This window comes from Carlito syrichta, unplaced genomic scaffold (genome assembly GCF_000164805.1).
Source record: "Carlito syrichta isolate Samal-C Ts95f unplaced genomic scaffold, Tarsius_syrichta-2.0.1 Scaffold302953, whole genome shotgun sequence".
NCBI lineage: Eukaryota > Metazoa > Chordata > Mammalia > Primates > Tarsiidae > Carlito > Carlito syrichta.
The window spans coordinates 213,483-238,821 of NW_007247049.1; the positions used below are offsets into that span (position 1 = coordinate 213,483).

Below are 25,339 nucleotides of genomic sequence, written 5' to 3' on the forward strand. Positions count from 1 at the left end.
CTAGTGCATTTCTCTAAAAACTTTATAGTGTATATAAGTCATCTAGGGCTTGCTCCCAGAGAAGTGAAAATTTTGATGGGGGTAGTTTCAGCGCATAGCCAGTGTCTGCATTTCTAACAAGCACCAAGTGATGCCTATCCTGCCTGTCCATGGACTCACACGGCGAAGCTACTGGGGATGTGGAGCATGAAGCCAAGATTCTCACCCGGGGACTGAGGAGGTCATTTATGTATTAGGTGACTTTAAATTTAAGTAAGGTCACTTGCAAGATGAACACAGTTTTTGATACAGGAAAAAAAGAATGAATATTTCAAAAAAATTTACAGCATCTCTCTCTTTTTTTGAGTTGGAATCTTACTTTGTTGCCCAGGCTGGAGTGCAGTGGCATGCTCATGCCACCCCAGCATCGACCTGCTGGGCTCAAGTGATCCTTCCACCTCAGCCTTCCAAGTAGCAGGAACTACAGGCATGCGCTACCACGTCAGGCTAATTTTTTGATTTATTGTAGAGATGATGTCTCGCCAAGCTGCCCAGGCTGGTCTTGAACCTGCGGGCTCAGGCAATCCTCTCACCTCAGCCTCCCAAAGTGCTGGAATTATAGGTTTGAGCCACTGCACCTGGCATATCCAAATTTAAATCATATTCATCAAAATGTGTTCTGTTGATATTTCCCTGGATTTGAAATGATGCTCAAAGAGCAACAATATAGTGCTTTACAGAATGGATTGGCAATTTAGGAGGTATGTTACTAAGCCTCATATGGCTGAGTTTTCTCATTTCACTTACTATTATTTGGAAAGGTAATAGTACTGGCCCATAGCATCATCATTGGAGCTTGATGACACATTTCAGTAAAATCTTCAGCCCAGGCCAGTCTCGGTGGCTCAGCTGGTAATCCCAGAACTTTGGGAGGCCGAGGCAAGAGGATTGCCTGAGTCCAGGGGTTTGAGACCAGCCTGGGTAACTTGGTGGGACCTGGTCTCTACAATAAATAAAGAAAAATTAGCCGGGCATGGTTTCTCATGCCAGTAGTTCCGGCTACTTGGAAGGCTGAGACAGAAGGATCCCCAGAGCCCTGCAGGTTGACGCTAGGGTGGCCGTGAGCATGCCACTGCATTCCAGCCTGGGCAATGGAGTCAGACTCCAACTAAAGAAAAAATAAAGAAAGAAATAAATACCGTAATTAACAAATTAAAAAAATTTTAAAAATCTTTAGCCTAGTTCCTAGCATAGAGTAAGGACTCAAGAAACATTAGCTTAACACTCCCGTGGTCTAAGCAAATGGCACAAATCAAAGCGCAGATGAGGAAAATGCATTTTCTGGGAGAACAGTGTCTAGTGTGAAAGAATATAATGGGAGAGGAAGCTAAGATGTCAAATTGGTATTTAATCACAGATACGCTGAGGAAATGTTATGCTGGCTGAGAGAGTGGTGAGATTGGAACTCACTCAGTAAAACTGAGCTCTTCTCTCTAGTGTTTTTAGTTCAAGGGAACTCTTCAGAGATAGTACTGTCAGAAGATCTTTGAAGGTGAGTCTGACACTCGGTCATGAAGAATGCATGAAATTGTGCAGAGAATTAGGGAAACAGTAGGACACCATCGGCAGGGAGAATAAAGACACACGGGGACTGAGCACACCTTCCTGAGACATTAAGAGCCAAAGGGCAGTTGACAGTTTACATTGGTGAAGTGAAACAAATTAGGTTGGAGGGATGGGAGTCAGCCTAAAGAGAGCCTTGGGAGTTAGTAAGAGACAACTAGAGTGCACAATGGGCACCGGAAGAGTGAGAAACCAGAGCCAGGAAAACAGAACAAGAAACTTTTACAATCATGCAGAAGAGCAGGCATAAGTCCTCGGGTGCTTCTCCATTCTTGTCTCACTTATTTCTTCACTCTCTTTTTTACACTTCATACATTTTTAAGCAACATTTTAAGGGTTCTTGTCTTGTATTTCAATCTAAAGGACTGGCACCCAAGCCTCATATTGACCATTTCTCTTCAATATATTCAATCTTAAAAGTAATAATAATAATATTTTTAAAACTCCTGCATTAACTTGTTTGCACCTGCCTAGACCATGTTTGGAGTTTTAAGATGCAATATTTCTAATACTATCTCTTGATTTTGACAAAACCAGGCTTATACATGTGGTGCTGAAGAAAATCTACTCCGGATGCCAAATGGAATCATTCGGCATACTTTCTCTTCCTTAAAGAACTCAGAGAATTTACAAAACCAAACAAAAGCTGTATTCATGGGGAAAAAAAAAGAAATATAATATTTAAAAATCTCAGTTAAATGTCTCATCTCTGCTACAGACACTTTGTCATTTTCTTAGAGGCCTTTGCCAGTTTCCTATTCCCAGAACCAAATTACTGAAAGTGTAAAAATTGCCCTAAAAAAAGCCCTATCCATGCTTAAAACTTTGTGTCTTTTTAGAAAATATAAAACTCAGATATTTGTCACCTATCAAGGTTCCTAGTTGAAATTAAAATTCAGTCATAAGGAAAAACAAAAGATTGATGACAACCAACACAGAGAAACCTGTCTAATTTACGTAAATAAAGATTAAACAGAGCACATCAAAGTTGTCTCATGTTAAATGCCTCATCACTATTTTCCAGAGAGAATATCACCAATATCATCATGTTTTAACAAAATGTCCTAAAATAGTGAAATGCTGAAAGGTGATGTTTTGGGAAGAACACAGCCACATCTGTGGTTAAGCTTGGAAGAAGAATCCTTTCCCAGGGTGTCCTGGAGACAGCCACAACATGACTGAAGAGGTCTCTGTTTCAGAGACATCAAGAGAACATCAAGGCCACTTCACCCTCCAAGCCCCTTAATCTGACTGGGATCTGTATGTATGTTACTCTAAAGCAGTATATGGCTACACATTGAAGCACATTATTTCCAGAATGATTTTCCAATCAGGTGCTGTCTATTTGCTTTCACCTGTGTTAGTAAAAGGTTGTGTTTAAAACTTACACAAAGGTGATATGTGTTTGGGAACATGTATAGTCAATTGTGATAATGAAAAGACTTAAATTTTGAACTCTGCCCTCTTCTTGATGTGTTTTGTAACAGTTGCAACCTGCCTAGGGCACTGGAGTGCGCACGTGCATGCGCGCACAGACACAGACACACACACACACACACACACACACACACACACACACACACACTTAGAATAACAGCTTCAAACCTCTCAATGTAAAAATTCCTGAAACTTACTTGCTGTCAAGTGACCTCTGCACTATCTTTAACTTTGCATTAATTTTTAACAAAAATATTATGACTCTTTAATTCATTGTGCTACTTTGGGACAGTATCTTGGTTACATAGTGTAGTAGTTACCTATGAAACAACAAAGGCCTCTGGCTACAAGGTTTTCTAGCTTTGGAAATGTAGGTTATGGCTTTTTCACTTGTTCACCATACAGGTTTTATATGTGCACGTTCTTCTAGTTCTTAATTATATCAAGGCTTGAGTTTTTGCCCTTATGGGAAAGCATGGGGAAGTGGGGCAATCTGATTTTTTTTTCCATTTTATTCTGAACATGTTATAAAAAAAGAGTAAGTGACCCTCAATCAGCTCAATAACAAAAGCAGTTTGCAAGTTTGAAATGTTTAACTTATCTAGATACTTCTATTGATCGACCTTCTTGTGACCCAGTTCTTTTCCTTGCTGGCCGGATTCTGTCCCAGGTCACAGATAGGTAAGTTCATATATGCAAAAAGGAAACACATTTATTTTAATTATTACTGGAAAACGATTATATTATTTTATACATGATACCCATACAAATCATTGTAAAAAAATAATAAAGCTGGAACTGATATAAACCCTTTGTGGAGAAGATGTGAATGAGTGTTGTTTGCCCTTGCCAATGTGACTATGGAAGCCTAGGTAGTTAGCTTTTAACCCAGAATTTATTCAATATTCATGAAATGTGTAGCCTTCTGATTAGAGAGAATTTTCATTATCTGCTTCCAGGTAGCTTATTAGACTTATTGGTTTAGCTCCAAGAAATAAATGATAACAGTAGATTCAAAATTCTCATCTCTTCCCTAGTCAGTCATTCTGGAAATGAAGCTACCCATTACTGAGGGAATTAGGAAGATGACTGAAGATTGTTAATTATTAATTATTACTGGTTTTTGTCATTGATGATGAAATCATAATATATGTAAAGCAACTAATGAATGAAGTGTCTTAGCCTTAATAGAGCATTCAATAAATATTCTTCCCTTTCCTTCCTTTGAATTCTTTTCAATTGATTAATACATCTTTACTATTGACATAGCACATTTATTTAAAGGAGATACAAGGAAAAGATCACTACTAACTCAAAAGTACTATTCAGATTTACCAATTGTTGCACACAAAAAAAATCAGACCAAAAATATTTTTTGAATGTATCTTATTCTTTGATAGGCAGACAATATCAAGATACTCTGGCTTTAAATAAAAGAAAAATATGGGGGTGGGATTGGCAGTAGTGGGAAACTGCCAGGGGAAGGGGGGCATACCTTATCAATAAGGGTACCTGCATAATGAACATTTGTATACCTAACCCTGAATTATACCCCACATCCTTAAAATAAAAAAAAATTAAAAAGAGAAAAGGAAAAATAAACCAACATTGTATACATTTAATTTAAAATTTAAAAAATTAAATTTTTACAGGTGAGATTCCAGCAAAATAATCATGGAATTTAAGGAAGGACACATGCCTATATTATCTTATCACAAACTCTTTCAATTCAACAATGTACCCTCCAGCTCTTTGCCTAGTCTGGGATGCCCACAGGAGTATCCACCTTTCCACCCTCATTTTTGCATTTTATGTTCAACACTAGTAGAAGCAATTGCCATATCAATTGCCAAAAATAAACATAGTGTATCCAAACTGTCGTTTGAAATTGTAAGGCTATGGAAAACAATAGCTTATAAGCTGAAGATAAAGAGCAGGCACTTCCAGAAGCCTGTGCTCACTGGAGAGAGCACTTGTCTTCTTTAGAGATTATCTGGGCAGATGTGCAAAGCAGGCGTTCAACACATTCTCGTTGAGTTTCATTAAAATCCCTTTCTCCTAACTATGTGCTGTCTTCTAAAGTTATGTTCTTTTTTCTTGGGAGGCATTTTCCCTTCCTTCCTTCTGTAATGAGTAAAGCTCTGGTTTGAACATCCTGGTCAAATGTGAGTCAACAGTAGAGTGTGTAGTGCTCTTGTAGACAGAGGTGGGCACGCCGTCTTTGCTGCTCCTTCTACTGTTTCATCCATTGTCTTGCCTGGTCTGGGATGGTCAGAGGAGTATGAGTCTATCTTTCCTCCTTAATCCTTGCATTCCCACAATGGAAATATGAGTCCTATTTTCTACTCCTCCTGCTTAGAACCCCTTCTGTGTTATAAAAGGTAATGTTCTGTCACGTGAGAATATAATTTCTTATTTTATGAGCTCAGTGTAATAGATTTTACTAAAGATTTTTGATAATTGTGAGCATTTCTAGATGTGCGTTTTATTTTCAGGCGAGTTAAATCTTGTTTTTCAGAATATAAGGAAATATAAACTAAGATTGAGTCAATATATAACATAATCATTTATTTTGTTAAAAAATGTTATGTTCCTCTCTTTTGATTTTAAAACATTATGTTCCTCTCTTTTTTATGCTCTCATTTAAGAATGCTGTTATATTAAAATATTTTACCGACTTCATGATAGTAAATGTAAGATTCACTGAGCATCAATTTTTTACTGTATCTATAAAATTATGAAAATATGTCACAGGATGGTGCATGGATTATGTATTTTAGAGTTTGAAGAATGCTATAAAGACTTTCATTTAGTTCTATAAACAATATGCATTCTCTGTCAACTGTTTCGATGTTAATGTTGTAGGTACTTTACCAACCTAAAAATACCACAAATAATTCAAAAATAATTTTAGTTTACACACATGGATACAACTTTACTCATTTCCAGAATAAAGTTAAGTAAAATGTCAAAACATAAAAAGAAATTATGCATGGGTAAGACCTCAAATGCTGTCTAAAAATATCTGACATATTTATCTTCTGGGGGTTTATGTCTACGTGCGATTTTACTCCATGATGTCTTAATAACATGAAAAGAATACATCAAAACCAAAGTGGCCATGTTTGAAATTTAGAGCCAGAGACAGGGGAAGAATAAGCAATTTCAGGTGCTTGATCAAAGCCAAATGAAAATAAAACTTTAACAGGCTACAGGGTTTATGATTTGTTTGCATCATGTTTGTGATTGCTCGAAGTTCAACATTCTAGGAAGCCTGATGGCAGAGGCCAGTCTATTGCACAATTTTTTCACAATTGGCAATATAGTTTACATTGTCCAGTGTGGTCCGGAGAAATCAGAAAGTACCTGAGACATATGTTTGGTTTCCACTCCCACTCTTCATATGTGGTAAGTAGCTTATAAAGCAAGATCTCTCCAGAGGGGCATTGGTAGTCACACCAGATCACTCTTTGCAGTGGGGGCTCTCTTGGGCATTGTAGGGTGTCCAGCAACACTCCTGACCTCTAGATTACATTAGTACCTCGCCAGTGGAGATAGCCAGCAATACCTCCAGACAATATCAACTATATTCTGAAGAATAAAATCATATCCATTTGAGAAATACGGCATTAAATGGTGTGTGACAAGCCTTGATCAGCAAGGGAAAGTAATTCAAATGAGTTCCCAGAATTATCTGGGATTTTACATAGACTAAGTGGAATCAACTTTTTTTTAACCATTCTCACACTTTCTAAGGATATTTTTATACCTGTTCCAGGCTCATTTTAACAAAAGATTTCTCTTTAATCAGAGAAAAGCAAAGATCAAGTTCACTGGAGCTAATCTTCTAATTACCTGAGTTTTGATAATATGTCAATATCCTTTCTGGATTTTTTTCCCTCTATCTTTTAATGTTCTTTTCCTTTTCTCCTTTCTTTTGCTTTTCCTTCCTTCATTCTTTTTAAAAAACATATCAGGATAACTTTCTATTGTTAGAGAAACAAGTTAACTTTTTAAATCAAGCACCAGTTTTTTTAAATGATATGGTAGCATCAGTGACCAAGCATTTTAGTAAAATACAAGTGCTTACTCCAAGAGCAAACACTATCTACAACTACAAAACCATAAATGTTATTGTTAGAGAGAGGCACTGGATACGAGTCCTTGAGGGCCCAATTTGGTTCTGAAATATGGGTAAAAGAAGAAGCTGGGGCCATAAATTTTAATTGAGTCACACTTTACAGTAAGACTCGCTACATTTAAGTTGAGCATCTGTAGTTCTGAGACCATCAGAGTAAAATAAATGGAATATGCAGTGGCCTGACTTGCTAAATTTCCTACAAGTAATTCATTGCAGAGCTTACGCATATTTCTGTTCCTGGTTGTACCCACACAAATTCCTCTTCCTCCCTCACCTCCCACCTCAACAAATTCAAGCTCCCATCTCATACATTCCCCTCCCCAGGTTTAGAAATCGGTTTCCCAGTTTATATATGTGAAGGATATTTTTAACATTCAGGTGCTCTTCAAATACCTGCCAACCGAACACATCCTTCAATAGGCTACACAAACATTTGGATTTGATGAGACAAAATGCTGTCATCATTTGGTATACGTCTTTCCTGACGCAGTAAAACTGTTCAAATGCAACTTTACTGATGAACTGAAACTTTGAAACTGGTTCATAATTTAAATTTTGGTTGGGAAACTGCTACTAGGCATTCAGAATATTATAAAAGCATGACTAGTTACTATAAAAATTATTTATGAAGACGTATTTTTTCAAACCATATTTAAACCGATTTGAAAAAGAGGCATTTACTTGAGCTGGTCTCCATATCCACATGAAAGCTCCCCAGATATATTTATGTATTTGAAAAAAGTTTCCAGTTGCTTGGAGTAAGCCCAGAATCACAGCATATGGAGTGTATCTAAAACCTCAATTGCTGAGGGACCTCCAATTCAAACGTAACAGAATCAGAAGTTAATGTTTGCTCCTCACACTTGCAATGCCAGACCCAGAGCCAGTTTCCCCTGGTGCTGACGTCTCATCTATGTATAGCAGCAATTGAAGGTTCAGGGGGCAGATCTGGTCATTTGCTCCATCTGGATTCTGAACTTTTATAAGAATCAGGAGTTTTGGTTTCTGGGCTCAGTTTGACCCTCCTTTCCCATTTTAGCCAAGTTTCTTAACATAAACAGAGGGTCATGAGGCATGTAAACTTTGACTTTATGCTAAGTTTTATCTATCTTTAACAACTTCAAAGCTTGGTGACTTATGAAACTTGGCTCTTTCAACTTTCAAAATTCTATCTTAAACCTACATGAAATACCAAGAATGCCGATATTTTTAATGGTAATTATTTTGGACTCTTAAAGACAGACTAACTGGACTAAACTGCATTATCTACTTGGGTGTTATACCTGGAGTTACATCTATAGAATTCTACAAAAAAAAAAGTTAAAGGAGCTGAAGTCCTGCAAGTTAAGGTGCTAGGGGTTCTCTGGACAGAAGTATCTCATAATTGTTGAACTACACTCCAGGATTACTTGAAGGAATTCCCTCTGCTCACCTTGCCCAGAAACAGCAGTGAAAGCAGGAATCACACAGTAAACCTGTTCTTGGAAGATTCTGCAATTCAGTTCTCTATGCTTAATGAGTTCAGACAGTTCAAATGAGACATTTGGCCAAAAGCCTACATTTTTCAGGAGCTTAACTGAAGTCACCTCCTTCACTGTGGGTTAGGGGGCTTTAAGTCTTCGTTTCTAAAGAGAGAGAGTGTACTTGCTGAAATCTCCGGACACTCAGGTATCATATCTTATACCTTCCCAAATTGTTCTCTAATTATATATACAGATCTCTCCCTGCTGGTTTAAAAAAGGCTTTGCTGGTTCACAGTTCACATTCCCTGCCTGTGAGCTCTGTCAGGTCATACTTAGAGTGACAAAGGACTTTGGAGAGTTTATCTGAGCAAACTCTAAGTAATTGAGTATTTAACCTGGAAGTAAATATTGGCTTATCAGGTTAGAAGTGGAACCATAGAGATAAATCATTTGCCTAACGGATTTAGCATCTATGTGTTGTCGGGGACTAGACTTCATCCACTGTAGACAACAAGGTGAAGGGCATTCCAAGAGGGCTCCCAGGGGAAGCATCTATCCTAATCCCCAGTAGTTCAAGTCTAAGAGCCACTGAGAGAATAGCTTCAGCAGATGTTGATTGCCACAGGAGATCAGAGACAGATGACACTTTAGGTAGCAAAGCTCATCCTTTGAACTTTTGAGATTTTTCAACATTATATGAAATGATTAAGGATTCCTTGAAATACAAAACAACCTTCGCATTCTAAGTTACTCTATGGCTATCTATCCAGGACATACAGCACAAATACATAATATTTATTTTTCTTCTGACTCACATGACACAATATAAAAACTAGGCAATATGATGTGTAATGTCTATTGTCAATAAAAATAATGCAAAAATTAGGGAGTAAAGGTAAATATATGTACTAATATGGATCCAGCTCTTTTCAAAGTTCAATGAAGTTTAAAATACCAAATTTTGTATTTTATACATATATACACACACACATATATATTCAATTTCTAATTTAAAAAAGAATTACAGAAATTAATTTGAAAGCCTGAATTTTTAGCATTCTGAACACAATTTTTCAAAGAAGAAATGATAAATAAGTAAGAATGTAGTCGAGATACTGTATATTTTAAAATAAAATAATAGAAGCAATATTTGATTCATTCTAAAAGAGCAAAACCTGATAAGGTTGATGTATTTAATATTGGCAATTGGGGAAGTAAGAAAGGATGAAGTGGTGTGTTGAAACTCTCCGAAATATTCACTGGAACACTTTGGATGATTTTGAGACCATCAGAGATCACAGCCATGGGGTCTCTTTTTTTTTTTTTTGGATGCCTGTTGAGTAAATAACTGCTTGAAAAATGTGACAAGTTCAGAGATAAGGTTAGCAAATGATAGGGGGAAATATCATGGGAATAGGTTTGTGTCACGAAAATCATAATTGCAAAGGGTGAAGGATAAGGAAGGAGGCAAATCATTTGTCATCCCAGATGTGAAGCGGTAAGTTTGGATGAGGGCATGGTGCCTGCTGCACTCTCCCCTTCCCATGCCAGAGGAGTTTGGGGCTGGTCACTGGCTTCAGGGGACACGGGGAGAGTTTCAAGCAGTGTGTCATCACATATCTGAAAATGTGAGATATTCACAACTGGACCAGAAACAACATCAGAAAGTGATTTTCCCTGAGCTTCCGGGGGTCACCAACCCCACAGACTGAACCAAAACAACAAGAAGGAGGACTGGTCACTACTAGCCTGCTGTTTAGGCTGAGCTAAACCATTAATGTGACCACACTGCCTTCCTGCCTAGTGGGCCTTTTGGAATCAGAGCAATGATTTCAGTTATTTTATTGGTTTGCAAGTTAGTTAAAGCAGAACTAATCTGCCTCTTTAGCCTTCATATTTACATGTACTCAAATCCACTTTCTGTCCTAATGTCATTTTACCAGAGCGACTCTCGGACCATCCTGTACAAAATGACGCTCTCCCAAGACTGCCTGCATTCTTTCTGTGGCTCCTCAGCCATGCCACACATTTGTTTATTTTTATTTATTTATTTTTGCCAACGAGTTCACTTGTATTTAGTCTAGAATTCATGTTTAATGTAGTAAAAGATCCATAACATGAAATTAACCATCTTAACTTTTGGGGGGTGCACAGTTCAGTTGCATTGGTATTTTCACATTTTTATGCAATCTTCCCCCACTATTCATCTTCAGAACGTTTTCATCATCCAAAATGAACCCCATATTTGTTAAACAATAGCTTCCCATTCTTTCCTCCCTCGAGTTCCTGACAGCCTCTTTCTTACTGTACAAATCTGACGGCTCTAAGTACTTCGTATAAGTGGAAGCATATCATATTTTGCCCTTATTGTGTCTGGTTTATTTCACTTAGTGTAATGTTTTCAAGATTCATTCATGTTGTAGCATGTATCCGAATTTAATTCCTTTTTAAGGCTGAATAGTATTCTATTGTATTCATATACCACATTTAGTCTATCCATTCATCTGCCAATGGATACTTAGGTTGTTTCCACCATGTTGGCTGTCATGAATAACTCTGCAATAAACAGTGGTCTACAAATACCACTATTGTTTATGTGTCGAATTCCTACAACAAGAATATGAGTGCATGAGGTCAGGACCTTGTTTTATTCACCTCTGCATCTCAGGTCCCAGAACAGTGCCTCGTATATGGTCGGCACTTCAAATATTTGTTGAATGAATGATGCACTTTATTTATTTATTTATTTTTTTTTTTGAGTCGGAGTCTCACTCTGTCGCCCAGACCGGAGTGCAGTGGCTGCTCCCGGCCACCGCAGCCTCGACCTGCCGGGCTCCGGCGATCCTTCCGCCTCAGCCTTCCGAGTAGCCAGAATTACAGGCATGCGCTACCACGCCCGGCTGATTTTTTTTTTTTTTTTATTTATTGTAGAGATGAGGTCTCGCTGCCCAGGCGGGTCTCGAACCCGCGGGCTCAGGCAATCCACTCACCTCAGCCTCCCAAAGGAGCGGGATTACAGGCTGAGCCACGGAGCTCGGCGAATGATGCACTATAGAGAAAACAGTTCCTGCTAGAGACTGTGGATAATATATTTAAATATATTTACAGACAGCCTTCATATTTCTGTGTTCCCCTTCAAAATTATAGTTTTTATTTTCATCACGTAGACCTAAATACTTTTTTTACATGTTGAAATGATCATAAGTGGTTAGAAAGTAAAGTACTCAATCTCTCATTAAGTTTTGAAGCAACGTTGACAACTTAAATTACTAAATCTTTTAGAGTTTTCTGATTTTTGAGTAGGTGGCTTTACTTTGTAAGGTTATATACAAGTGTTTTAGACTCATCATAAGAGATTAGGCAATAAATTTGTACTGGATATTATTTTCTTTGGTTCAAAGCTTAAAATGCTGTTATACACAAAGGAACACTTTTTAGGTATTTTTATTACCTTTTATATTCAAGTGTAAATGACATATTATTTATCAAATGATATAATTATCTTTTTGTATAAGTTTTTGGTCTCATAATTTTTAGTTCTTGAAAATACTGTAGAACCATGGCTCTCATTTTTCAATTATTTGTGTTCTTAGAATGGAGTTACCCCTAACAGAAGTACCTAACCTTAAGAGTATTTAACCTTAGACTTTTAGCTGTTTGCTATTGCCAGATTTTTCTTCCTTAACCTTAAAATGAAGTTAGAAAAGACAATGATGTACTAAACCTGGCAGAGTCACAGAGCTAAAAAAATCGATAAATCACCATGTAAAATACAATTTTATTTCTGATAAAAGACAAAATTCAGCTGGTAATTACTAAATATGCAACTACAGAACAAAAATTTGAATATATATGCATATAAAATAATGTAGAATATAACTGAGAATAAATCAATTGGTTTTCTCAGATAGTCCAAATCAGTTTATGTGGTAATTTTGTCCTCAAAAATGAACTTAGGGGCATAAGAAGAATTGAACTGACTGACTACATAGTACATAAACTAGACAAAAGTGCACACTTTCTATAACTTGATCCTGTAAAAAATAAATACACAAATTAAGCACTAGCATGCGGGATTTTGGCCCTCCATCTATTTCAAGGTATAAGAATGTTAATCTGCATAGACACACACACATACATATGCACATATAGAAAAATACTAAGTAGTTTAAAATAAAAATGTCATAAGGGGAAACATAAAAATCATTCAGTGGTAAACAGTTCTCACCAACAATGTCATAGTTTTGTTATAATGAAGTCAATTAATAGACCAGGGCAAAAAACCCACCAAGCAAGTCATGATTATACTTTGAGAATCACATGATAGAAAGCCAAAGAAAGGGAATTCATTTTTGTTTTGTTTTGTTTTTCCACAACAAAACGTCTTTGATGATGTAAATTTGTGGAACTAGATCCTGTGATCATCTCCATCCCAAAGGAAGTCCAGGGACTTTCAAGAAGATTCGCAAACTTTGGTATGCTGCTGCAGTTAGGCTTTCAAGGCTATTTCTTTAAAATATATTCTGTCACATAAAACTACGTCATAATTTAGATTTATATCATTGAATAACTACTGAAATATTTACTTCATTTTTAAGGTGTTTTTCCTGATATAGTATCTATAACAGTGGTTTTCAATATGTCATCTAGGCATCCATGGGGGCCCTCAAGAACATTTCAGTACTTCATGAGATAGAAACTATTTTCAAAATAGTACTAAAACTGTACAGCCTTTTTCATTTGCAACGTCCCATGAGTGTACAATGGAATTTTACAGAGGTTATGGGATATAAAATAATATTGTATAATGGAAAATGTCAACATTTGGAATTTCTGCATAACTCAGTAGTGAGAAATGAGGAGACATAACTAGACGTGAGTATTGAAAAAAATCAAATTCCTTATACAATATCCTTATGAAAAAGAGAAAATGCACACTTGTAAAAATGTTTATTACTACTTTAGCTGACTCTTTCCTACCAAGTATTCTATTGAGGATGTTGGAAAGGAAAACTTGTGATATGCTTAAGGCAGCATAAAAACAGTATGGGAAAATGTCTAATAAATTGTTTTAAGTTTTGAGGTTAGGTACTTTCTCAACTCCTCAAATACTCCCCCCTAGTTTAAGAATGTTTAAGTACAGAATTAGAATATATAATGTCTATACACTGTACTATCCTGGCTGTTGCTCACAGAGTTGTTTTAAAGATGAGCGGAGCAGACACCCTATATTTAGTCATTGACATTGAATCAAATGCCTCTCATGATTTTTTGATGCAATTACCCACTACCTTAAAGGTTTAATGCATTCAGGCATTGAATGTTATTCTCCAAATTGTAGAATCTCCAGACACTAGATGAAATGTGCTAAATGTTATTAAAGTAATTTGACTGACTTTTCAAGCAGATAGCCAGAAGTTGTTAACAAAAAAAGAATGCCTTGGCACATTGTTTCAAATAGTAAACTTGTTTTTCCAAAATAACCATAATCATAGCATACTAAACCAAATAAACAAGGTGGAAGTCTAAGCTAAGGGTTAGGGTTAGTGGACATTACCATATACACAACAGTTTGATAGTTTTCTTATTTATTAAACTGTAACTTATTGAGACCAGAGATTTTTAACTGGGCCAAATCTTCCAAAACACCATATGTTTAAAAACTATTGGTTAATGGTGTCAGTCACAATCTAGATTTTAAAATAATTCCAAAAATGTTTTGTGCAATATCAGTGTTCCTGCAGTAAGTACATATTTGCAGACAGAAAATTTAGAACGGCAACTAATTTAGCTGATTTGGTGTGTTTATTTAAAAAAAACAGAAGTCCTATAGTTTTATAACCATACCTCATATTTAAGGGCAAATTATAAACTCATTGTACTAAACAAGGCTTATTGTGGAAGATTAAGTCAACGATTTCTAAATTACTCTAGAAATGCACATGCAAATTATAGCTTCTCGGAAGGAAGCCAGGAGCCCCATGGATATTTTGAGAAAGTTCCAAGAAAATACAAGGATGAATACTGAAGAACTCTAAATAGCTATTTATTGGTATTGAATGAGCCCATTTGTTCAGTGTGGTTTTTAATCTTCTAAGACTGAAATACAAATGCAAAGAGCCTGTTGCACTTTTAGTTCAGAAAAGCTCAAGAGCAATTTTGACACAGCAACATCTTTCTTCCAGAAAAGTCAAAGAGTTGGTCGTCAGGAGGTCCTGACAAAGTAACAGTCTGTGAAAATGAAACACTGAAAGTTAACCTGATATATTCTCCAGGGAATGGATGATCTAAATTTGGGTGCATTTTTCACTTTCCTACCAGATAAACTGTTATTTCGAGTATCCTAGAAATCAAAACTAGTATTTCGGGCAAGGATGTTCTCATGTAATAATTAAATACATATGTAAAGAGCCTGGAACCTGACTGAATAACCAGAAATTGAACATTTCAAATAAAATCCTCTTATCAAAGAGTGTTTATTAAGACTAGAGGTATTTCTCGAATAATGTGATTGTTGTAACAACAGAGACAACACAAGCGTGGCTTGATATTCTTCATGAACTGTTGGAAGCTCTTAAGGTAGTAGAAGGTTGTGAAGGGTATCTCTAGAAAGCAGAGTAGTAGTGAGTAGAATGAAAAATGTGTCTCAGGACAATACATATGTTAGCATGACTTGCATGTATTGTCACCTGATTTGGTAGTTTAGTCATAAAAATGAGGCTTTGTTGCATATGCATTGGCTGACTGACTTTTCTGGCGATCAGAGGAGAGGCACTAAAAAGCAGTTTCAAAGTATTTACCCCATGTTTTGCATTTTAATCAAATGTTCAGAGCTATATGGTTGCCATTCATAAATTTAATTCAACTAGCTACAAGATATAAAATTTCTTTTTGTTTCTCATGCTCTTACCCTAATGAATAATGTGCCTAAGAACACATTTTTATGCAGAAACCATGTTAAAAAAAATACAAAAAAACCTTAGCTTTATGAGCAAAGAGAATCCACTACAGAATATACTTGAAAATAGGAAGAACAAAAAGGGTGTAATGCATGAAGTCATCAGGAGAGTCCCAACTCTGGAATCAATGCATCGAGGAATACCCCAGAGGCATTGTACTACTGTATTTCAGTGGTTCTGTTATCATGGCTTTACCTATAGATTAAACTCAGTTTCACATATTACGCTCTTTCTCAGAGTGGGATATAGATGTCATATGACAATCTTGGTAATTGGAGTTGTCAAGATAGGTGATTTCCAAAAAGAATGATTTTTTTTTAATCAGAAATAAACTTGAAGTTAGCAAGAAGAAAATAGCAGAAATCTACTCTCTTTGAAAACTACCCATTCTCTTGGCTCGTGAGAATATGAAGAAACAGACTCGTTTATATACTGCAACTAGGAGTGAAAATTGATAACAAGCTATGTCAAAGACAATTGAATAATTTTTCAACCAAAAATTCTCACATATTTTCATGCATTTTGATTCAACAATGTTAATTCTAGAAATTTATCTTGAGTTAATCATAAATAGAAATAAAATATATGTGTGTGTATACAAGATGTATTAGAATGAACATCAAAAGCATTGGAATTTTGCCCAATTAACAGTCATTGTTTAATTAAGCTATCTACATGAATAAAATAAAATTCTATACATTATTAAATAACATTATAAAAAATGATCATCTTGAAAATTTTATATTTTTAAGTTAAAACAAAGATCATAAAACAATATTGAATATATATAGAAATATTGGATTTATTAGTAAGTTGAAATCATTTTATTTATCAGTATACGTAGTATGATCTCATTTTTATAACTATATGTCAAACAGGGAATTGCTCATATATGACAATGCATAGAAAAATATTTTGAAAAGATAAAATTAAAATGGTAATGCTGGTCATCTTTGAGTATTATTAGTAATAACTATTATTCATTTCCTTTGTGCTTATTTCTTTTTTTTTTTTTTTTTTTTTGAGTTGGAGTCTCACTTTGTCGCCCAGACTGGAGTGCAGTGGCCGCTTCTGGCCACCGCAGCCTCAACCTGTGGGGCTCCGGTGATCCTTCCGCCTCAGCTTTCCAAGTAGCTGGAATTACAGGCATGCGCTACCACGCCCGGTTGATTTTTTGATTTATTGTAGAGATGAGGTCTTGCTGCCCAGGTGGGTCTCGAACCCGCGGGCTCAGGCAATCCACTCACCTCAGCCTCCCAAAGGCGCGGGATGACAGGCTGAGCCACCGAGCCCGGCTGCTTTCTATTGTCCAAATTTTTAGCATGAAGCAAATTTTCTCTAAAGAAATGGGATTTCAAAGAAATATATATAAAAATATATATATAAATATAATCAATAAATATATTTAGAAATGAAAATGCATTTTGAATTAAACAGATGCAGATTAAAGCAATTAGATCCATTTCTTCTCACTGATGAGTAGACAGTAAGATTAATGGTAATACCCAGTTTTATCAGGAGTGCAGTGAAGTATGCTATTAAAATAAGTATACACTCTGACATAGAAAATTCACTTTTACAAATATATCTTAAGGAAATCAAGAGGCTCAAACGGTTATGAATGCAGATGGACCATTTACATATTTGTAGAAAATACTGAAAAACTAGGTATAATAATAATAGGTTCACAAATAAAGGTTTGCTTTAAAAAATGGTACAATCAGAAGATAGAACACATCAAGCAACTAAAAATGAAAATTTAAAGATTATTTATTGTCATGAAATATATTCAAGAAGTATTCTGGTAAGGAGAAAAATGGTATAGAAGAGTATTCGAAATAATCTTATTTTAATAATATATTCATGCACATGTCTGTAGACATAGGTGTAAAAAAGTCTGGAAGAACCAACTCACAAAGTTACAAATGTTTTCTGTGGATGGCACACTTGTGGACCACCTTTCTCTTGTTCATTATTCCATTTAAAAATTTTTGTAATATGAACAGGTGTTACTAATGTAAACATAGATTTTTAAAAGTGGTTTTAAAATACATCTAGTAGGATAGAGATTCTAAGAATGTATCCAATCTGCTTACTAGAGGTGACTCACCCATGATAAAAAAAGATAGGTAAACATAAAAATGCCAAGATATTAGTCCTGTGAGAGCCTTATTGCTTTTGGGGAAGCATTAAACCAAGGTATGGAATTTTAACATTAAAATGATTACATTTTAAACAGTGATTACTTATTTTCTCTGAATAAGTAATAATGTTTCAATTTTAAGAAACATTTCCTTTTGTAGAAAACATGACTGACAAAGCATTTCGGGTCATGATTTCTATGTTTTTCCAAGTCAACATGAGACAAGAAAAAGGAGGGGAATCTTGAGTGACTCACTCTTGTTGTGTAAGCAGCTTCTGGGTCATCCTCTAGAACACGTGAAAGTCCAAAATCGGAAACCTTGCACACCAAATTACTGTTAATCAAGATGTTCCGAGCAGCGAGGTCGCGGTGCACATAGCCCATGTCCGACAGGTACTTCATGCCGGATGCTATTCCCCGAAGCATCCCCACTAGCTGGATAACCGTAAACTGTGCATCATGTTTCTGTGAATCGTTTCAAATAACACAATTAAGAAGGATTCCTATGTCCTACAGATATATGTTTTGGGTTACAAATGCACATACTGAATTTTGTAACAAGACTGGCTACACACATTTTCGTTCGAAGTACCCACAACTAAGATATGTGGATAGAAAACAAAATAACAGTGGCAGGATTACCAAATATTTTCTCACAATAGGTGCCCTAATATTCTGTGACTTCCAGTTCAAAACTAAGGCTTTCCTGGACTTGAAATTCCTCCTCAGAATCATTAAGGCTAAAAACAACAAAATGAAATAAATCTAGTGACTATTTTAAGCTGATACTTGTTTGATTGAATTTTCATTCTTCTTTCTTAATTTCCAGATATTTTATGAATTTCTTGAAATAAGGTGGATGCTAGATTTTAATTATCATCATAAATAATTAGCTCATATTTGTTTAAAAATATTTATTGAATATGTTTGTTTCTACCCAATCATGAGTTGAAAGTCATAGAATAAAAAGCAATAGGAGACAGAATCATATAATCCTGGTTTCTGAAAAGCTTCCAAACTAATTTAATCCTGGGTTAAAATAGAAATATATGGTTTTTTATGTATAGATAATTAAAAAGGTATCATTTTCCAAGTCTAATTACATCTATACAAACAATAATTTTAAAAGAACATTTGTTACAATAGTTTAAATCACTTGATTTGGAAAACACTTATTTTTGAAATATGTTTGAGAAACTAATTGCTACTAAAAATGTATTTGGCTAGTGACTATTTATTTATTTTTGAGTCAGAATTTCACTCTGTCACCCAGGCTGGCACAGTGACACGACCATGGCTACTGCAGCCTTGACCCTCTGGGCTCAGGCTACCCTTCCTCCTCTGTCTTCCAGGTAGCTGGAACTACAGGCATGCACCACCACACCTGGCTAATTTTTTAATTTATTTTAGAGATGAGGTCATGCCATTTGCACAAGCTGGTCTTGAACTCCTGGGCTCAGGTAATCATCTGGCCTCTGCTTCCCAAAGTGCTGAGATTACAGGTGTGAGCCACCGTGATAGCCAGTTAGTAAATATTTAAATAAAGTGTATCCTTTTTCATTCTTAGAAAAAGCAGTATTTATTCAATGATATTGAATGATACTACTATTTTATCTATCTATCTAATCCTTTCTCTATCTCAATTTATATAGTACTTTGAAGATAGTGCTAATGTCTTTCCTTATCCCCGCAATGACTGGTAATTGCCAATGTCTTGAACTTCATAAAAAATTTTGAACATAATATTTGTTGAACTGTATGTTAATTATATATTCACTATACTGTGTTGAAATATAGTATGTCAAAATATATTAAAGTATAAAGTTTCTAAGTTTAAAGAATTAAATATGTATAAATATATACAAAGTCATATATGTCTAAACTTAGAATATACACTTTTAGCATTATAGCACGTTTAATATCTGAGTAGACAGCACTGTGTGAAAGGTAGAAGATGATCTATGCTATATCACACTGAGATTATTTTAAGTAAAGAAAAGGGAATAATTCTAATATCAATTTTTTATGTCTTGCTTCAGGATTATTTTTATTTTAACTAATGTGAATCTTGGCAGTATAAAAAGGCTAAGAAGAACGCACAAATTTGCTTTAAAAACATAAATCATTAACATTTGGATGCTGCAAAATAAAGATGCAATTTTACAATCTTCCTCTTGCTAGTTAGCCTCAGAAAGCTGCAGTTTTACTTTAAAGTTAGATTACTTTAATTGTTTAGCACAATATTGGAGAGTGTCTCTAACATTTTCAGCAGTTTACATATGAGTATATGTATGTATATGCATTTTACTTACACGTAAGAAACTGTCCAAGGAACCATTCTCCATGTATTCTGTGACAATCATAACTGGCTTACCTAGATAGATGGAAAACAATATATTAAATATATATTCAGTACTGTTCAACAAATAACATGCAATGAACATATATAATACACTCTGATAAGCCTGATGAATGTAAAGCTTTAAGAACTTTTCTGGTATTCCAAATTTTAGAAGTTGCAATTAAAAAAAAATTCTTAGGTTTCAATAGGAAATAAAACTTAAGGAAAATGGGGAAGATTGGTTTTCAGAACAGAGGCCCACAACCTATAGTATATAAGCTTATTTGGCAGGGATTTCAGTGAACTTTGAAACAATGGACATTTCTCCTTTTAATTGTATCTTAGCTAATCTTCGGAATCAAGTATTTCTGCCTTCAAGTCTAAAATAAAGTTAGGGAGTCAACATTTATTGTTTTGTGAGTATTTAAAGAAGTGTCTGCTAGGTATTCTCTTTTGCACTGGCTAATTGGAAGCCACAGATCAAAATTCCTGCCTTCTCGGATTCTACATGTAAGTTATGTAAAATAATTAAAAATAATAATTATAACCTTTTTTACCTGTATTTGATTAATACATTAAAATTATAAAATCCATGTTATGTTTAAAAGAAAGACACTAAAATTAATATTGCTGTTGGCAGTAATTTATTATAACCATTAATGGTCTTAAATACTATTAAACCTTTACCCCATCATTTTTGTGCATTTATACAGCATTTATTATGTGCAAGATACCGGATTAATTATTTTATATATATTAACATATTAATTATTATCATTTCCATTTTACACATGAGAAAACTGAGACAGAGGTTAATTAACTTGCTCTGTATCACATAGCTAACAAGTCATAAAGCCAAAAGTTGCAACATGGAACACACTATGCTGTCAATTCTGGAAATTTGTACTAAGAGGATGAATTAAAATATGAAAAAACATCAGATGCAGAGGTACTAAGTACACTGGATATGCAAAGCTATGAGTAGAAGGAATGTTCAACTATAGGTAATGATTTAGTTAATTGTCGAGTGTCAATTCTATGGATTATTTCAAATTAAAATGATGGCTCTGAAGACTTGCACTTTAGACAATTGTTACAGTGTAATATTATGTGAACAAAGCTGAAAATATAACTATACATTGTGATAAAAACTATAATAATAAGGAATACGAAGTAAACATTTCAAAAAGAAAGAGAAATACAAACAATGAATGTTCTGATATATAGGAAATACTAATAAAGTTTTTTCCATAATTAGAAGTGTGTAACAATAATTAGGTACTTGAATGGTATGTTAAGTGATAAGTTATATCACTTAACCCTCAGAGCATGTTTATGTTTTAGTTATATGCATTATTCCTATTTTACTGTTTTCTTATCTGAAAGCAAGCAGATTTAAATCACTTGTTGAAGTAGCACCGTTAGCTAGCAGTCAAGCAGATCTTAAACGTGGCTCTCTCTCTCCGATTTTAAAGCCTAAACATCATACCACACTGTAATTCTAACTTTATTGCTGGTATAAAGTTGTTTTAATTATAAATCCATCATATCACGAGAAAGAAAATCACTCCTTTTCCAAGTCCAGAAGACTTGACTTAAGTCTTCACAGCACTGCTGAAAGACCTTGAGCAAATAATAGATTTTTAACAAACATCCACGCACACCTCATTGTATACCACAATTATGATTTTCTGTCATATGTGCCTTCTATATCACGAGGGCTAGTTTGTCAGTCTGATGCTAGAAAATGGCTTTTTTTCCTTGTTTTTTTTTCCTTCATAGTTGCAAACTCTTAATTTATACTGGTTAGAAGTTATGAATCAACACCAGGAAGGTTATGCTTACTCTGTCTAGTAACTTGAATATTTGCAAGAAAGAAGGTCTTACTTATTAAGGTGAGAAAAAGCTATTTAAATTCAATAAAATTTCTGAGCTAATTTTCATTATAATTAACTGACACCATTGATAAGACACTGGCTTATTTCCATTTTTTTAGGTGCTACATTACAGATATCTAGTTAATACAGTAATATCTGAAAAGCTGGTTTAGCCAAAACATTGAACTTTCAGAATGTGCTTTTTCAAAATTATAACTAATCTTTGATTTGAAAATATTTAGAAAAAAAAGGGAGGATTTGCCATTTTCTTGGAATCTTTGATCTCTCCTGAACTAGTATCAAATGCCTAAAGACGAATCCCAGAGACCTGGCTTGAAATAAAATGAATGAATGAATGAGTTCCTGAATTTGCATGTTTTCATAAGTAACCATCAGTTTCAGTCTTCCTTCCTTAATACAATTTTGGGAAAAATTATATGCTACCAAAATTCAATGCAACCTTCAAATGTAGTCACAGATATTTGCCTCACACCACCAGTTCCCAATAACATTGGCCAGTCACTGAATTTTTGTACTACTCAGACCTTTGCTTATCACTCCTTTCCTTCTGGCTCCCAGCCTTGTGACCATTTCATTTCTCATTAGCATGTCTAGTAGAATGTTTGGCATGAGAAATAAAAGTAGCTGAAAAATCAAACCAGTAATTAAGTCAAAGCCCCATGACCATTCAAAAAATCAGATCAGGCTGCATTTAACTCTATAATTTAGGTATTTGTAAACACATCAGTTAAGATGGGCAAGTCTGAAAATGTGCTTTGCATTAAGTTCAAAGATTCAGCAAACCAAATGTACAGAGAGTAAACAGAACCGCAAATCGTCTACCTTGGAAAGCAGTATCTTGACTTAAGAGTTCCCCTTGTGATTTTGATTATGATAAGTAGGGTAACATAAAAGAGACTCTGCGATAGTGCTGAGAACTAGTTCTAGCATGCATTAAATACAGTGGGAAATTATTCATAAGATGCCAGCTCATCTGCATGTTAGGCTGTGTATTTGTACTCAAGTTCACATGCTCTTTCATGGGTATTTTGATTTATAAATGACACGATTAGCTTCTTCAAGACAAAGCCTATATCATTCCTTGCCCTTAGAGACCTCAAAACACATCTGGGTATACGTATGAAACTCAATGAGAGTACTGTTCTATGACTTGCTGAAATGAAACTCCATCAAAGGGGAGCAAAACAAAATTTGCGGTAGAGTTTTGCTTTTGTTCTTAAATTGATTTATGAATATAGATAAAATGATGATCTTTCACAATTGTGGGGAAGGGAAGCAAATCAGTCTGTTGGAATCAGTTCATTTCCCCCAACTTACCCCGTGGCTCCGAGCTATTACTAATCATTGAATAACTGCTTGAAGACAGAAGAAATTGATGCAAAACGTCTACCAGATTCAGAACTGGCTATTTCACAACAACCTTCCTAATCACAATTTTCTATAACAAGAAGAGTAGGATGATATGAAATCTATACATATATGTGTATATACATAGAGAGAGATAAGGACTGAGAGGAAGTCAGTTATAGAAATATTTTCTTTGCAATTTTCAAATCAATGTTGGTTTTGGGTTAAAATATTTTCACTCAAACTAAAATATTAACTATTGAAATATTACAAATTATTGATATGTATTTTAAAGGAAATGCTATTAATTCTTATTGGCAACAGTAATTGTGTCCAACGCTCCACATCTTAGTAAAACAAAACTTAAACATACTCTATTGAGAGTAATTTCTAAAATCAAAATATTTGCCCTTAGCAGTCTACATAATCAGAATAAAAAACAACAACAAAAAAGAAATAAACAGAAGACAAATTGAAGAAATTTGACAAAATTCGCCTTACTATTTCCAGGAAATAAGACTTGAATCATTTTTGATGAAAAAGAAAATGCTTTAGTTATAAATTTTCACATAGTATGCCAAACTAAGTGGCAAAAATATTGTAATGAACTGAGCTAAGGTGTTTTTCTGTGGGCTTCTCATTATATCATTATAAAAATACAGAGCAGTGTCTTCCGGATTCCATTTTAATGAAGACATTATTCTGCTGCAATGACCCCTATTACATCTACTGGTCTATGAGTTAATGAGAGCAGGGACCAACTCCATTTGTCTGCAGCTCTAAATCCAGTACTAGCAATGTGCCTGTTACAATTGATCAGATTATGTCCATCATTCAGGTTTGCTGAGGATAATTCCTCTCTTCAAAACTAGGCTAAGAAACACTTTCTCTAAGACTTCCTTAACTAACCCATCTCTATCACACAATGTTTTACATTCAGCTGCTTTAAATAATTTTAAATTTATTTAGGCTTAACTTGAAATAGAACTGAATTTCTTTGAAAACAAGAGCTATATTTATTCTCCCTTATTCTAGTCATATAGTAAGTGTAATAATGTAAGTCATAACTGTGAGTGCAATTAGAAAAGATAGTATTTTGAATATGCTAAGTTTGATTTTACAAGAACAACTTTTATTTTCTCTTCAAGTTTTCTACCTCTTGTTTATTTGCTTATCTAATCCTGAATATAAATAATGATAGCGGACTTTTTGTTTCTACTTTAGTAAAAATATGTTTAATATTTTACCATTAAAAATGATGTTTGTAGGTTTGTTTGGTTTTGTTTAGAGGTGCTAACATGCTTTTATCAGACACATATTTTCTATTTATGATGTGCTAATAAAAATTTGTAATTAAAATATTTATTTTTTGCATTTAGTGAAATTGATTTTCTTATTTTCTATCATTGTTGTAAATTTTTAGGATTATTAAGTGTTAAGCCATTTTTCAGTCTTTGAATAAATAAGCTATACTTTGGGCATAATGTATTCTCTTTTAAATATATTGCTAGATATGGCTTCTTAATTGTTCTAGTGCTATTAAATTTTTGTTCATGCATTACAATGATCTGTCATTTTACTTTCTGTTAACAATTGTACAGCTTGGCATGAAGATATGACTAGCGTTAGGGTTAGGTAGGATTCTTCTTCTCCTTTTCTGCACAAGTTGTGTAAGACCAGAAATACTCAGATGACAGTTAAGCTAGTGAATCAATGTATTTCTTATTCCTTTAGGAGAGTTACTGTATGTTTAATCTAGTGTTTCTATAATAGGCAGTCTTTGGGCACATACAAGTCATGCTCTAACAAATTGGGTAAGTTAAATTAAATCCTACAAAAATATTGGGAAGCCATCATATCCATATAATTGAGGACAATCCATAATACCACCTCCTTTATAATTTAAATGTGGCCAATTCTTCCAAGAGACAAAAGTGGGCAGTAATGGAGAATAACAAGGTTTTTAAACTTGTAAAAATAATATTCCCTGTCTTTTTTTATGTAATAT

General features: G+C 34.6%; 1 protein-coding gene across 1 annotated transcript in view; it reads right to left on the reverse strand.

Annotated features, from left to right (window-relative positions):
• Positions 1-25,339, reverse strand: part of LOC103259681 (ephrin type-A receptor 3) — a gene marked incomplete at its 5' end in the record, with an annotated part of 80,283 nt that overhangs the window by 27,676 nt on the left and 27,268 nt on the right. The window contains 2 exons of the mRNA XM_008057333.2: positions 18,001-18,210; positions 20,058-20,119. Of these exons, the coding sequence (XP_008055524.2) occupies positions 18,001-18,210; positions 20,058-20,119 (272 nt within the window). The remainder of the gene's footprint in view (positions 1-18,000; positions 18,211-20,057; positions 20,120-25,339) is intronic.